Here is a 14,665-nt window from a genome sequence, read left to right as displayed (position 1 = left end):
CCCACACAATTGCCCGACAGAAAATCACCAAGATCTAAACAGGCACACCTCCATTCCCCAACAGTGCAAATGAAAACCATAACTCATTCAGCTCTACCACTGGTCCCAAATCAATGCAAAAGGCATTACAAACAGCTTCCACAAAACGAAAACCGAGAAACTTTAAAAAAAAACAGAAAAACAAAAACAAAAAAAAAACAAGAACATTGCAGCAAAGTTCAAAAGTTCTCAGTCCACCACCAGTCCTTTCCTTTTCGCGATGTCCAGTGCATCCTCAGGTGACTTGAAATAAAAGTGCTGTTCCTCGTGCGTGACCCAGAGACGGGCCGGATACAACATTCCGAACTTCACCTTTTTCTTAAAAAGGATCGACCTAATCTGGTTGAAGCCCGCTCATCTCCTGGCCAACTCCACACTCAGGTCTTGGTAAACCCGTAGGATACTGTTGTCCCACTTACAGCTCTGTGTCTGCTTTGCCCACTGAAGTCGCTCCTTATCCAAGTACCTGTAGAATCTCACCACCATTGCCCTCGGGGGGGGGGGGGGGGGGGGTGTCTCCCATTCACGGCTTCCTCGCGAGTGCTCTGTGAGCCCTGTCCACCTCTAATGGCCGTGAGAATGCCCCATCCCCCAGCAGCTTCTCAAACATGTCTGAGATGTATGCACCAGCGTCCGTTCCTTCGGACCCCTCCGGGAGCCCAACGATTCTCAAGTTCTGCCGGCGGGACCTATTCTCTAGGTCCTCTATCTTCTCCAGGAGCTTCTTCTGCTGGTCTCAGCATCCCCACCTCCAACTCCACCGCAGTTTGATGTTCTTCCTGCTCAGCCAGCGCTTTCTCTACCTTCTGGATTGCCCGAGCTTGGGAATCCAATCTAAGCTCCAGTCGCTCAATTGACTCTTTTATCAGGTCCAAGCAGTCCCGTTTCTGCTTAGCAAAGCCTGAATAACTTGCATCAGCTGCTCTGTTGACCACTGGGTCAACAAATCAGAGGTCCAGTCCTCCGCCATGCTGTCTCCTGCTGCAGCTTCAGCCCAAGCCTTCTCTGTCTTTCTGTTTCTGCCTTTACGAGCACTTCTAGTCCTTCTCTCCATGCACCGATGTGGGAATTCAGTACACAATTGCCTCTGTCATCAATTTTACAATTCAAGTCCGGTAGAAAATCGGGGGAAAAGGTCCAAAAGTCCAACCAGAGCAGGAGCCACCAAATGCGAGACTTACTCCTTCATAGCCGCCACCGGAAGTCAATAGGTTTGTTTATTAAAAATACAGCCAAACCTTATGTTTAAACTTGCGAGACTATGAATGTGGAATTATCATGCTATTGTTCGATTTGTGCATCTCTGCTATTGACAGCCTTTACTAGAAACTGAGAATGAATGGATAATCTTTTTTGCCAAATTCTGCAATAGGAAAGCTGCATTATAAAATGGTAATATTAGGGATCATCCTCACATAGAATATTTATTACAAAACTACGAGAATCAAAAAGACATAGAAATATATATACATATAATTAAATGATCATACCCTATGGGTAAACAGAAAGTACAATTTTAAGCATACAGAATTCTCCTGTAAAGAATATCCCAAATTGGAATTTAGAATAGAACAGGTAGCAAAGCAAGGTATTACAACCAAGAAAATAACAATGAATTTTAGCCCATGTAATAGTGTTACTGTGGCCTAGTACCTGACGAGCATCCAAAATGTGACAGAATGTAGTGTTGCGAGTGTATTTAAATCACATATTAATTCTTGTGATGTGGACAGTGATGACAAGGCCAGCACTCGTCGTCTATGATTTGCTAGGTGGTGGTGGTGCAACTTCCTGAACCATAGCGGTTTTCTTTATAATAGTCTGATAATACCGAGCGGCTTGCAAGTTAAGAATAAATCACATTGGGTGTAAGACTGGAGTTGCCAGATAAAGATGCTTGTTTTCTTTCCTTAAACGGATATCAGTGAACCTGTTGAGTTTTTACAAAAATTCTGCAATTTTATGGACACTTTTCTTTCTAGGTTTGATTTTTTTAAAAAGTTGAATTAAAATGATAGGATTTGAATTTATACTCTCTGAATTACTAGTTCAGGCCTCTGGATTACTAGCCATGACAACTGCATACTCTCGATGTTACCACTGAGCTGCACAGCGACACAGCAGGCCTTGTTCTGAGAATGACATTGCGGAAATTAATTTAAAAGGGGCTACATGCATACAAAAAAGGGCACACACAACTCAATTTTAAAAGGGAATATTGTTTCCACTATAAAATAAGTAAATTGAATGAAGAACCCACATTAAATAAAATTAATATTTACAGGCATCATCTTGGTTCGATTTAAGAGTGAAAATCCAAAACATATTTCCTAGGTTCAAGGAACATCTGTCTTAAGTAACCAATTTAGTATAGTCCATAATGTGACCAATTTACACTAGTTTTACTGCAACATATATCTTATTGCACCAAATAACAGCCACCCGCATATGCACCAGAAAGGAAATGTGCTGTTTGCTTCAGATCAATAAAGTGATTTATTAAAGAGAAATGGCAACAAAGTCCTTGGAGTGCAATATCGCACTAACTAAACATACATGTTTAGAAAGGCTTCAGACAATTACTGTTGGCTGTGGATGTTTAACCATGTGGCACAGATTACCCAATTATATACTACTGTTTGATATGCCAACTTCAGGACTATGAATCAGAATTATAAATTTTCAAATGCTCTCCCAAATTTTGACTTCACTGACATCTCTATGATGGGTCAAATTTTGATTCTGAAACTCAAGTGTTTATGTACCATTAGATTTTGATTCCTTCATACTCTTCAGAAACTTCATGTCACCTTATCTTAGTAATTCCACTTCAGATCTATAACCATACAAATGGAATTTCGCCTTTGCGCAGTCACACTGTGCAAGGTACTTTACTAATAATTACTAAAATTATCTTGATTTGAGGGTAGGAGTGTCTTGCATTAAGTTTTGGAACCAATTGCTTTGTTTTACTTTACCCAACCCTGAAGCTCTCCGACAGTATTCTGACAATGGTTGACTTCAGCTAACATTGAATAATTCATAAACAGACCAGATGAGCTGCAGCAAACCACAACGTGTCCATAGCTTTTGTAAGAAGTCTTACAACACCAGGTTAAAGTCTAACAGGGTTGTTTTGAATCACTAGCTTTCGGAGCACTGCTCCTTCCTCAGGTGAAGGAGCAGTGCTCCGAAAGCTAGTGATTCGAAACAAACCTGTTGGACTTTACCTGGTGTTGTAAGACTTCTTACTGTGCTCACCTCAGCCCAACGCCGGCATCTCCACATCATAGCTTTTGAAAGAAGGACCAGTGGGTTAACAATTATTCACTATTTTTCCAATAATGCAATAAAATTATTACATCTGTCTTACCTTTCTGCATTATAATGTGGAACAGACACTGATAAATAACTAAATAATTTTGCTTACAGAGATCAATCTGTCATGACAAACAATTAAACCATTTAAAGGCCGATTCAGATTTTTTGACAATTTTGATTTCAAGTCTGGCAACAATTCCAAGAACATGACTATACCTTCTCCAAACTTGATATCTCCTCCAAACCTATGGGGCGGGATTCTCTGAGCCTGCGCCGGGTCGGTGAATCGCCAGGGATATGGGAAATTCCCGCCACGCTGCTCCGATGTCGGGGGCCACTGAGATAGGCCCCAGCGGCGATTCTCCGCGGGCGACCGGCCGAACACCCACCGAGTTTCACCGGTGTGGTTCCAACCTGGTACCACCCGGTGGGAGGTCGGACTCGCGACCGTGTGGACGTCCTGGTGGGGGGGGGCTCCACGGGGTCTAGGTCCGCAATCGGGGCTACCGATCGACCACGATCTGGAGGGGGCCTACCTCCTTCCGCGCAGCCCGCTGTAAGGACCCCGACATGTTGCTCCGCACCGGTGCGGAGACGGCAACCACACGCATGTGCAGACCTGCACCGGCATGGAGGGCCGTCTTTCGGCGCTGGAGCAGTGCGCAGCACTCCGGCGCCGTGCTAGCCCCCTGAAGACCGGTGAATTGCTGGCCCAGGAGGCCCATTGATGCCGGCGTACACCACTCCGGTGTTTACACCGACGTCAACGTTTGGCTGGGATTTTGCATCATCCCGACCATGAGGTCAGTAAAGCAGTCATATTCGTAGAGGAGGATGTTATTAGAATAAACAAGGAAGATGACAGGACCTATACTATATGCTTAGGAGAAGAACCATATACAGTGTAATGGTTATTCTTCTTCTCTGGTTCTCTACACAAAGGCAGGTTCATGGTGATTATTCGTGGAACCACAACAAAGCGACACAATTTTGTCCCTACAGGTACAGCGAGGAGACAAGCCCCAAGTCTATCTCAGCCAGAATGGGGATTAAGCCCAGTGGTGTAGGCATTACTGGATCCACATGCTAGCTGTCTAGCTAACTGAGTTAACTGGCACCATTGTAGCAGCTATTACAATTAGATATTAGAAGTTTAACAAGCAAGCAGGTCTCACAAGAGACAAGCAGATGACCTTAATATTTGGTTTTTGGCACTTCATTCTATTCGCTGAATTTTATTACCTGGTAAGTTTAATTGGCATCTGCTGTAAATGTGCTTCATATATATAAATTTAGATGCAAAGTTAAACTTGCTGTTCAAAGCAAGCATCGTTTAAAATGGGTAGCTGATGTATCAAAAGACTCATCAGAAAATAGGGATAGAACAACATTCTGTACTTTTTGACCAGATTATGATGTGTCTTAAACGGAATTGTTCAAAGATGCTATAACAATTTGTACTATAAATGGCAAAATCCAATAGGATTATCGGAAGCTTGAAATGAATTCCTCATTAGCATGTCCTTAGCAAACTGGATTAAAATTTCTAGCCTAAGGACTATTTAACCACATGCAGCATTTCTATAAATTGTGTATAAAATGTAAACTTACACATTTTAACTGAACTCATAGCCTTTAATTGGTCCACAAGAACAGATGCTGCATTGCAATAAATATACAAGGTAAATAAAATATAACAAAAAAAAGAGAAAAGCTGCTTGGCACTTTACATTTTCTCACGCATTTTCTAACATGTTAATTTTTTGTATACCAAATATTGAAATTCAACATAAAAGGGGTGGGGGGGAATAGTGCAATCATTAGCTTTTATAGACTATTGATTATTAAAACATATTTAAATAGCTTTAAAGAAATTCAAAATTATCTATTGTCTTCTCTTTTCATTGTTCAGCATCCCTAAAATGTTAAAATCGCAATGGAAATGTTGCCGGTTCACTGTTAAAAATGCTTATGGAAAATGTTTTAATCACATTAGCCTTTATCATGTGAAATTGCTCAAAAGACTTTTCTCCTACTTGCTGCTTAATATCATCCGATCGTCTGGTAAAGTCCTTTGAGCTGTTTTGGTATTTTAAAAGTGTTATAACTGCAAGGCATTGTCTAAAATCTTTATTATTGGTGTTGATGTGCATTAAACATTTCATTTGTAATATGATGACTGTCTAAAATGAAAATCAGAATTCAGTAACAGATTATATCTTAAGAGAAGTTAAGATTCTGTAACATCAACAAAAAGAAAAATCACGAACAGGACATGATGATTCACTAGATTTGAGTGTGTTATGTAAGAATTGGGGACCATAATCTTTTCACTTAAAGCAGACATAGTTGACTTGCTTTATAAACACATGCTTCCTGTACTCAGACAGTCAGATCATCAGAGTTCTACAGTACTTTTTGGACAATACAAAAACAATATTTTTTTTAATTAAAAAAAAAATCACCCACCTAATGCCTCACATCAAGCAATAAATCAAGCTCTCTTATAGCAACAGCCACAACTTCAAATAAATGTGCTCCTTTAAAAGTCTGAAATATTTAACCTTTACTGTAATATACAGTAGTTACATTTAAATTCCAACTGCAAAGACTTCTTCACAGTGAAAAATGCTGGATTGCCTAACAAAAGGATAAACACAACTCATTTTAACTTACGGCTCAGTTTCTATTAAGGAATCTGTGAATATAATTTTTTTGTTGCTCAAACTAGATTTGTTCACCATTAGCATAAAATTTACAACTATTTAAAAGTCATTCCTCAATGTTATATTCAAAAATCCCATGGCTTTGGAACTGACAAAATAAGGCCCCATATACACTTGGGGAGTGAAGATAAGAAAGGGCAAGGAAATGGTTCCCTTTCCCATTTTCTCAATAACTATGCTTCTGCAATGAAGAAACAGCACCCAGTTACTGCAGGATGGGAAAAACTGAGGTGCAACACAAATGGTGAGATTCAAATTAAACTGTACATTAGCCAGACTGGCATTTTATAAAGTTAATTCCAAAGATTTATGTTGCATTTCTAGTCCTTTGCTAAATTTTCACCACTTAAATCAGATGAGCTGTAATTTCACAGCAAATGCAAATTTAAGCGGAAATGGGGATTTCAGACTATCAAAGTTTAATCCTATTCATGGTCATACCATTACTTCTGGCCTGCTGGTTTACCAACCAATTAGGGCAAATTATCTTTTGTTGATAACCTCCAGTAATCCCAAAGTTCCATCAAAGACCAGTGATAAATGACCCATCTATGGTATTAGAAACATGACATCATCCCTGCTTTTAGTTTTCAAATTGTTAAAACATTTATTCATCCTGAGAACCAGAGGAAGCATTTGAAATGAGCAGGTTGATTTGTGCTCTGTATTTTAGCGATATGCTGTTTTCACAATGGTTTAAAGTTTTCCTTTTGTTCTAACCTCAAAGATGTGGCTTTGATTTTAGGTTCAAATCTAGATGAGTATTTTGAAGTCCAGCTTTATTATGCGAGTCACTTATGCGACTGTCAGGTACTGATGATAGAAAAGACCAAAAAGACTTGTGGAAAACAGGCAAGCTGCAATCCACCAAATGAGAAAAGAGAGCAGACCTCGTAAAAGTAACGGAGTGAAAACATTCTGAAGACCACCCAGTGCAATAGTTATTTGTGTAACTGTTAGCTTTTTGTTTTCATTAGCTCCAAGGATAGCCGAGTTGACGGAATTGGAGGTTTCAGCAATCTCCGTAGGAGACACATGGGAAGATTCTGAGAGGACACCCCAGGAATGGTTACCTATTTCAAGAAAGATAAATGAAACACCAGTTTGTTAATCAGTTTCTTAACCTATGAAAAAGGACATTTCAACAAGAACGGGGAGGAAGGGGTACTATCCCAGCAATGCAAATCAAATACATTTCTAAGTCATTCACCATGGACTAAAACTGTCAATTCCGACAAATGGATTTGAGTGACAGGTAGGCCAAGATTCAACAATGTCACCGTTTGATTGAAAAGGGAGACTCCGCTACTTCGGCATTGAATGCTCCAACAATGAACCACTCATATGTTTCAATTCAAAACATATAGAGGGTTAAATAGGAATTATAACATGGAGACATTAGCCCAAATCAATCCTACAAGCAAGCAGCAGTTCAAATTGCACATGTCCACCTTTTCCATAACATTTTAGTCTCTTTTTCTGAAATCATCCATCCAACCTATACTTAAAAGTTGACATAGTGTTCGTTTCAACTACAAACTACAACCCCCTCTCCATGACCACAGCCTCTTTCTCCTCTAAAGCCAGTACCCAATCCATCAGAGTTGTGTTGCCCCTGTTGCTCCCATTTCTCTACATGATCTTTCATGCTGCAACCCTCTCCAAGCTCTGATACCGGCGACTCCTTCTCTGTGCCCTGTTGCCCCTTCCACGTGCCTCGATTCTGCTGGCCTCTCTCTTTCCATTGTGGCTGCAGTCCCCACCTGTGTGCTGCCAACAGTACCCTCCCTCAATGTGCTGTTGTCACTAGCTCCCTCCCCATGCGCTGTAGCCATTATGTTCCCTTATGCTTGTCCAATTTTCCCTTTCCTTACAAAATTAAAACTCTTGCACCGTTCTTTCTTCTTTAAATTGAACCTGGAAATATACAAACAAAAAACAGAATTCACAAAATTCCATTGGTTCCTGGATTCACTGAGATTAATAAAACATGCAATACGGTTGCAGTAGAAGTCCATTTTATCATCAGTCTCAGGATTTGAATTGTGTTACTTGCATTTCAACAAATCAAACGTCACACAGAAAGGCAGCAAAATTATGAACTGGAAATAGAACTCCTAAGATGAAAAATAATTGCAGTCACAGGAATTGGACATGAAACCAGCCAACAGAGGGCACCCTCAATTCTCAGTAACAATGGAGCAAATATTCTTTAAGTGTCTTGCCCAATTTTTTAAAAAAGTTTTCCGAGAGCTAATCTTTTTCACATTGCTCATTAAATAAAGAAATAGTAGCAATTGCTTTGCATGCAACTTTTCCATATTGATGCACCTAGCTTCAAACAAAACATGTTTTAACTGGACAGGATAGCCTCCAGCAGAACCAATCCCTCTGCTCCCCAATCCCTCCCTCTGCTGCCCAATTTTCATTTATCTTGGAAGGTGCCAATTTAATGGACTACCAAGGTATGGATGCTGGCAGCCCTTTAGTAGCCTGCTCAAATGGCAATTCTTTATGTCTGTTACGATACCCTGGGCTAGTGCGCGGTCAATCCCAGCCCCACTCATCCCAGAAACACAATACAAGTGAATTAACCAATAATTCTTATAAAAATACCCAAAGTCATCGGCCTGAGTCTTCCCAATAATTAGCCACCTAGTTTGTAAATGCAAACACAATGACTGTTTATTTCTAAGAAGAACTAAAATAAAATACACAGTTGGATAACAATTAACTAATACCTAACTCTCACTTTAACTTGCCCCTCTATCACACACACACACAAGACAGACAGACACAGAGGGGTGGAAAGGGGTAAAAATCATTAAATGAAAAGAAAAAGAGCCTTTGTTTCTGATGACATTTTTCTAGCATACTTCCTTCACAGTAAGCGCGCAGATTAAAATATTTGGCTTGCTGCCTGTAATGGTCTTCTCTGTGGTTTAGACATACAGTACTCACAACGTTCCTGGAGAAGCACTTTATTTCTCATCAAACTTTGCTGTCAGTTTGTGGTTTGTCTTCAGGTCTCTGCAATTTCAGGAATACAAGGCCCACAGGCTTTCTGGAGAGGGACAGCCCTCACTACAGACTTCTGGAGAGAGTTAGCTAGATCTTTCTACTGTGCTGCCAGAATCAAAACTGAAACCTTCAGGTCTCTGAAAAGTATTTCAGTGGGATAAGTTGCAACTGCCACCTGTTACTGGGCGAGAACAGTCTTTTGGGCCAATTCATTGCAACCCCCCCCCCCCCCCCCCCCCCCCCAACCCCAGCCAATCCATCAAACTGAGTCCCAGCCCATCTTGCTCACTGGTGCCTAAAAGTCTGCAGCTCCAGTTTAAACCAGCAAGTGATCTCTCCATAAACCTTTTGATTCTTCTGCTTGAATTAAAGACACAGGGCTGGATCCTCAGCAGCACCGCGCCGAACTCACGTTTGGCGCGGGGGCGGAGAATCGACGTTCCCGACTGAATTGGGCCCGGTGCCGCTACGACGATTCCCCAGGGCCCAGAGAAGCGCTCGTCCGCGAATTACGCCGCATGGCTGGGGGGCCATTGCCAGAGGCCCTCCCAGCGATACACCGCGCCCGACCAGCCGAATTCCTGACGGCGTGGAACTAATATGGTATGGCTGGTCGGGACTCAGTCCGGGGCCGCCCTAATGGGGGCAGGACGATCGAGCACTGGGGGGGGTCCTTATGAACGGACGGAGCAGCAATCGGGCTGGTCCAATGCGGCAGCGTGCGGCCGATCGGGGAGGAGGCCTTGTTTGTTGGTCTTGGTCCACAGTCCGCCATGGCGTTCAGTGCGGCCGCTGGAGGCCGCCGTCGTGCGCATGCGCAGACCCGGAACCGGAAGTGCACCAGTCCGTATCCGCAGCCAAGGCTGCGTGAAGCTCCCTGGGTCCCTGCTAGCCCCCTGCAGGTAAGTGAATAGCCTTTTATATGTTTGCAGGAAACTGGGGTGTGAAACTCCAGTGTTTTTACGCTGGCGTGGGGACATAACCCCATTTTTGGAGAATCCAGCCCACAGGCTGCTTGCCTTAAAAAGAGGCATGTCCATTCATCATCGATGGATCAAAATAAGAATGGCCAAATAAAAGGGGAAATAAGGAGAATAAATAGTGTAAGCTAACATAATGAGTGGTGGCAGCTATTTACCATGGAAGCATCTCTGGCAAACTCAAAACAAAACTATGATGCCCACACACACATGCTTTACAACAGGGATCACTAGGCTGTGAACAAAAGCATAAATGTTTTGCGTTGTTCCTTCTGCATGGCATTGAAGCCAGCTACAGTCCACTAATGACTGGCTGAAATCAGGAATCAAACCTGGTCGGTTTTGACTCAACAGGTGCGTTTTGTTTTTAAGTTCTAAAATATCATAAGAACAAAATTCATGAGAATTGTACCTTAACTGTGTTTTACACAGATTAATGCAAGAAAACGCAGTCGAATAGAAAATGAACTGATAATTTGCACTCACCCAGAGTTTTTAAAAGCAATGTTGCATGAAGAAGCATGATCATAGGTGTCACATACTGCAGTGCAATCACACAAAGGTAGTAGAAAACCCGGGCAACCTCGAAGCAGAAAAGAAACTGAGTTACTCTATCTGTTTCAGTAGGCTACTTGGTTTAAAAACAAAAGATAAGTCTCTCACATTCTATTTCTGTAAAATGGGCTAAAGTGAAATTAAGCAGCCAGGACATTTTTACTAAAATGTTATTAGGTGTGTTGCAATTTACATATTTGATAAAACTGTCTTATTTTCCGATGGGTCGGTAAAGTGAAGTATTGTATAGTTTCTCACATGGATGTAAAAGACCCATGACGTTACTTTGAAGAAAAGCAGGCAATTATCTGCAAATATCTTTGCAGATATTTTCCTTTCTTTTGGAGGGTCAGTGCAGACTTGATGGGTCGAATGGCCTCCTTCTGCACTGTAGGTATTCTATAGTTCTATGATACCCATGCCAATATTTACCCCTCAATCAATAGCCAAAATCGGGTTCTCGCATATTGCTGTTTGAGGTGGCTGAATTTCCTACATTAGAACAGTCACTACACTTCACTACATTTCAATATTACTTCACTGGCTGTGATGTGTTCAGGGACATCGGGAGGTTCTGAAAGGTACCATATAAATGCAAGTCTTTCTCTTTTTCCTGAAAGAATTACAAGCACCTGACTGTGACCCATTTCACAGGCACCTATTCCAAATATCTGTACAATACAATGTATCCAAGCTCTTGCCTAATCTCTCAATATTCACAATAAATTCAAAACATTAAACACTAGTTTTAACCCTGTGTTCCATACCGTGCCCAACAAACTATTCAGGATTCAATGCAACACCTGATGGTACAAAGCTTTACAATCACATGTTTGAAAACTTTTCTGAAATTCTATGTGCTCTTTGTAACTGCTTTCTCTCTGGACCAAGCACCAGCCAAGAATGCTCATAAAAAGAGAAACTGCAGCAATAACTAAGTAAGCCATCATTAGATGGCTTACTTATCCCAGCCCAGCCCCTGAACATTTGTAACATTACATGCACATGCTCAAATTAATCATGTAGCAGAAACATCCATTTTTTGCTCTCCATAATTTTTGATACTACTACAGTTATTTTCAAATGCCATGTCCAGGTTTTTCCCTGGTGTGTCACAATTCGCAAATACCATCAAACTCTGTTTTATTTTGCCCTATTCTTTTCTACAACTTCTAGCTATTCATTCCCATTAAGACTTTTAGTATACATGCATTCCACATTTCTGGCCTCAAGCTCTTACCATTTTTTGCAGATCCTTTGTACTGATTCGTCCTGCCTCCTTCTTCATCTGTTCCACACCCTTCTGTGCCAAGTTTAGGTATGCTTGTAGATGTTGGCGAATTAAGGCCAGTCGGAGAACACAAAGTAGGATAACAATCCACAGTCGCAATGAGTCATATGTAGTCTCGGACATTCTGAAAATAGTTCAATGACCTTATCACTGAAACAAAAGACATCTAAAAAATCCAGGACTGGAATATTTCAGAACAGATCAAACCACTCTAGTTAATTTCAAACACAAAGCATTTCTATGTAGTTCTCTGAAACTTATATGAAACTTACAAAATAAATATAATTATCGGTCTCTAGTTAAATCAATTTTTGAGCAGTTATTTGACTCTCTTTTAAATAAATCAATTAACAAGAGTTAACTGTTTTGATTTAACTCTATTCCAATAAGTACTCTGACATTTAGAGATCTTTGCAACTCGATCAATCTGACCTCATGGGCCTGCTCTTGTTCGAGCAACCATTTAAAACTCCACGCTTTAAGTTTAGATCAAATATATATGTTTAATGACCTCTATCTCCTGTTTTAACTAGATTTACAAATTATTATTCATGAAGATTGATGTTAAGTATTAATTCAACACATCTGCAATTTCTGAACCTTCCACACCATTCCGTCTTACTTATCCCAAACTGTTATCCACTTTGGTTAAAGTTCCAACTGCATTCTCAATAGCTAAAATATCACTATAAACCTTTTAGTCGTATTGAAAATCTCACATTAGGTCAATAAATAGTAAAATGAGAAGTGTTTGTAAAATAATGTGGGAATTTTTTTCTCTACTGTAACCACTGAATTACAATAACTCGTTGAGGTTGGATTCACTGCCTCCCTGTTTAAGTGGGAGAAAATTAAATAAATCTTCAGCTGAATTTACACTGTGCTTGCAACTTGCAAATAATTTACTCTGCAATTCTCAGCATAATCAGCACATAATTAACCAGCCTGACCTTAGCATTGAATAAATGTTCATGTATCTGAATACTGAATCATGTCAGAGCTGCAAGTGAATACATTTGGATCATGCTTGTTTAAATGCTGAAAGTTAAATTATTTTTGTTTCCATTGAGTAGAAAAGCTCAACAAATATGAACTAGTAGTAAAAACTGTCCCACCCACCCCGGTGAGCCGAACTGGGGAAAATCCCAGTAGGTTACATTTGAAAGTGAACTGAATGGAATTTGTTATGCAAGTAGGCTCTTCATCAAACAGATATACTTACAAAGGAATACTTTCTTTACCAAGTGGCGGATTCATGATATAGTCCTTTGTAATGGGCTTCACCCAGAGGAGTACTATAATTAGTGGCGACAGGAAGTTTAAATGAAACAGAGTCCTACAAGTCAGGAAACCCAAAAAGCACATGGTTAACTAGGCATCTTGCTATTATTAAACATTTTGATCAGTAAGGATAACAATTCAAGGCTGCTTAATTATAGTTGATAAAGAATGAACTTCTATTTTGAACTAAAATGTATAAGAAATTGTGCATCCCAGGAAGCTGTGTGATTTTCACAAAGCACATTTGTATACAGACTTTTAACTTATCTTACTGGAAGTTCGTAACATTCAGGGAGGAATTGCCCGCAAATAGAGTAGGAATTGCAATTTGTGCCCTTAAAAATACATTTTGTATCACTCCTCCCTGTCTCAGCCTCCCTTTTCTTCCCATGTACTGAATGATCTGTTGAGCTGCTTGCAGAAAAATACTTTTCACTGTACCTCGGTACACGTGACAATAAACTAATCCAATCCAATCCAAAGCTTGATGGTACCACTATCATCACTGAGTCAATGGGTTCAATGCCCAGTAGAGACTTGAGCACATGATCCAAGCAATGTTAAATGCAGTACTGAGGGTGTGCTTCCCTATCCGGGGTGTTTTTTAACGACGAGACATTAGACTGAGCCAACCCCTGCTTCTAAGGTGAGCGTAAGCAATATCAGAGGACTATTCAAAAGAGGAGTTCTTTCAAAGTTCTGGTCTTTAATTGACACCAATAAACCGGATGCTGTTGTCACATACCTCAGTGCTCTGTGGGACTGAGCGAGTGCAAAGTTAGCCTACATTACAAAATAAATTATAAGTTAAAAATATTTGTCAACTGTGAAGCACCTCAAGGCATCCAACGGTCATGAAAGCCACAATATAAATGCATGTTCTTCCTTCTTGACATTTATCTTGGTATCATAGCATCAAAGTGTCAGGAGACCACGTGGCCTATCGCCTCTGTGTCAGCTTTTTGAAAGAGTTATCCAACTTGTCCCATCCCCACAGTTATGAGAATTTCCCCTTTTCAAGTCGCAATTGCTCCACCATTGGTGGCTGTGCGTTGAATACATGGCCCCCAAGCTCTGGAATTCCCTCTGCACACCTCTCGGCTTCAACCTCGCTTTACTCCTTTAAGAGACTACAAAAATCCAAGGAGGTGAGTAGCCATTTCCAATTTGCAGCATGCAGCTCAAGGGCACTGGAGCTGGGGGCGGGAGGGGTGAAGACCTCTCAGGAGAACCAAAGTGTTCCAAGTCGGGGGTCGCCCCTGGGCTGGCGACTTATGGGAGGGGGGTGAGGAGCTTTTCGTCTCCGAGGCCTTCAAGCCATCTTTTGTGGATACAACTGCTGCCTGTCTACCCTACCAAACACTTCCAGGACAGAGCCCTGCTCTTGGTTCTATGCTGAAGGTCATTTTAACTCCCTTTGATTGTGAGCAGCCTCTAGCTTCATAGTTGAA

General features: G+C 40.9%; 1 protein-coding gene across 8 annotated transcripts in view; it reads right to left on the bottom strand.

Annotated features, from left to right (window-relative positions):
* Nucleotides 1-4,974: 4,974 nt before the first annotated feature.
* Nucleotides 4,975-14,665, bottom strand: part of tmem161b (transmembrane protein 161B) — an 81,692-nt gene continuing 72,001 nt past the window's right edge. For all 8 annotated transcript variants that reach the window (XM_038805323.1, XM_038805326.1, XM_038805328.1 and 5 more), the window contains 4 exons: nucleotides 13,156-13,269; nucleotides 11,883-12,057; nucleotides 10,574-10,670; nucleotides 4,975-7,159 (listed from right to left, as the gene is read on the bottom strand). In XM_038805323.1, coding sequence (XP_038661251.1) covers nucleotides 6,882-7,159; nucleotides 10,574-10,670; nucleotides 11,883-12,057; nucleotides 13,156-13,269 — 664 coding nt within the window. In that variant the 3' untranslated portion in view covers nucleotides 4,975-6,881. The remainder of the gene's footprint in view (nucleotides 7,160-10,573; nucleotides 10,671-11,882; nucleotides 12,058-13,155; nucleotides 13,270-14,665) is intronic.

Source organism: Scyliorhinus canicula, chromosome 8 (assembly GCF_902713615.1).
Source record: "Scyliorhinus canicula chromosome 8, sScyCan1.1, whole genome shotgun sequence".
Classification (NCBI taxonomy): Eukaryota; Metazoa; Chordata; class Chondrichthyes; order Carcharhiniformes; family Scyliorhinidae; genus Scyliorhinus; species Scyliorhinus canicula.
The sequence above is the reverse complement of the archived record's forward strand: the minus strand, read 5'-3'. Positions and strand labels throughout refer to the sequence as shown.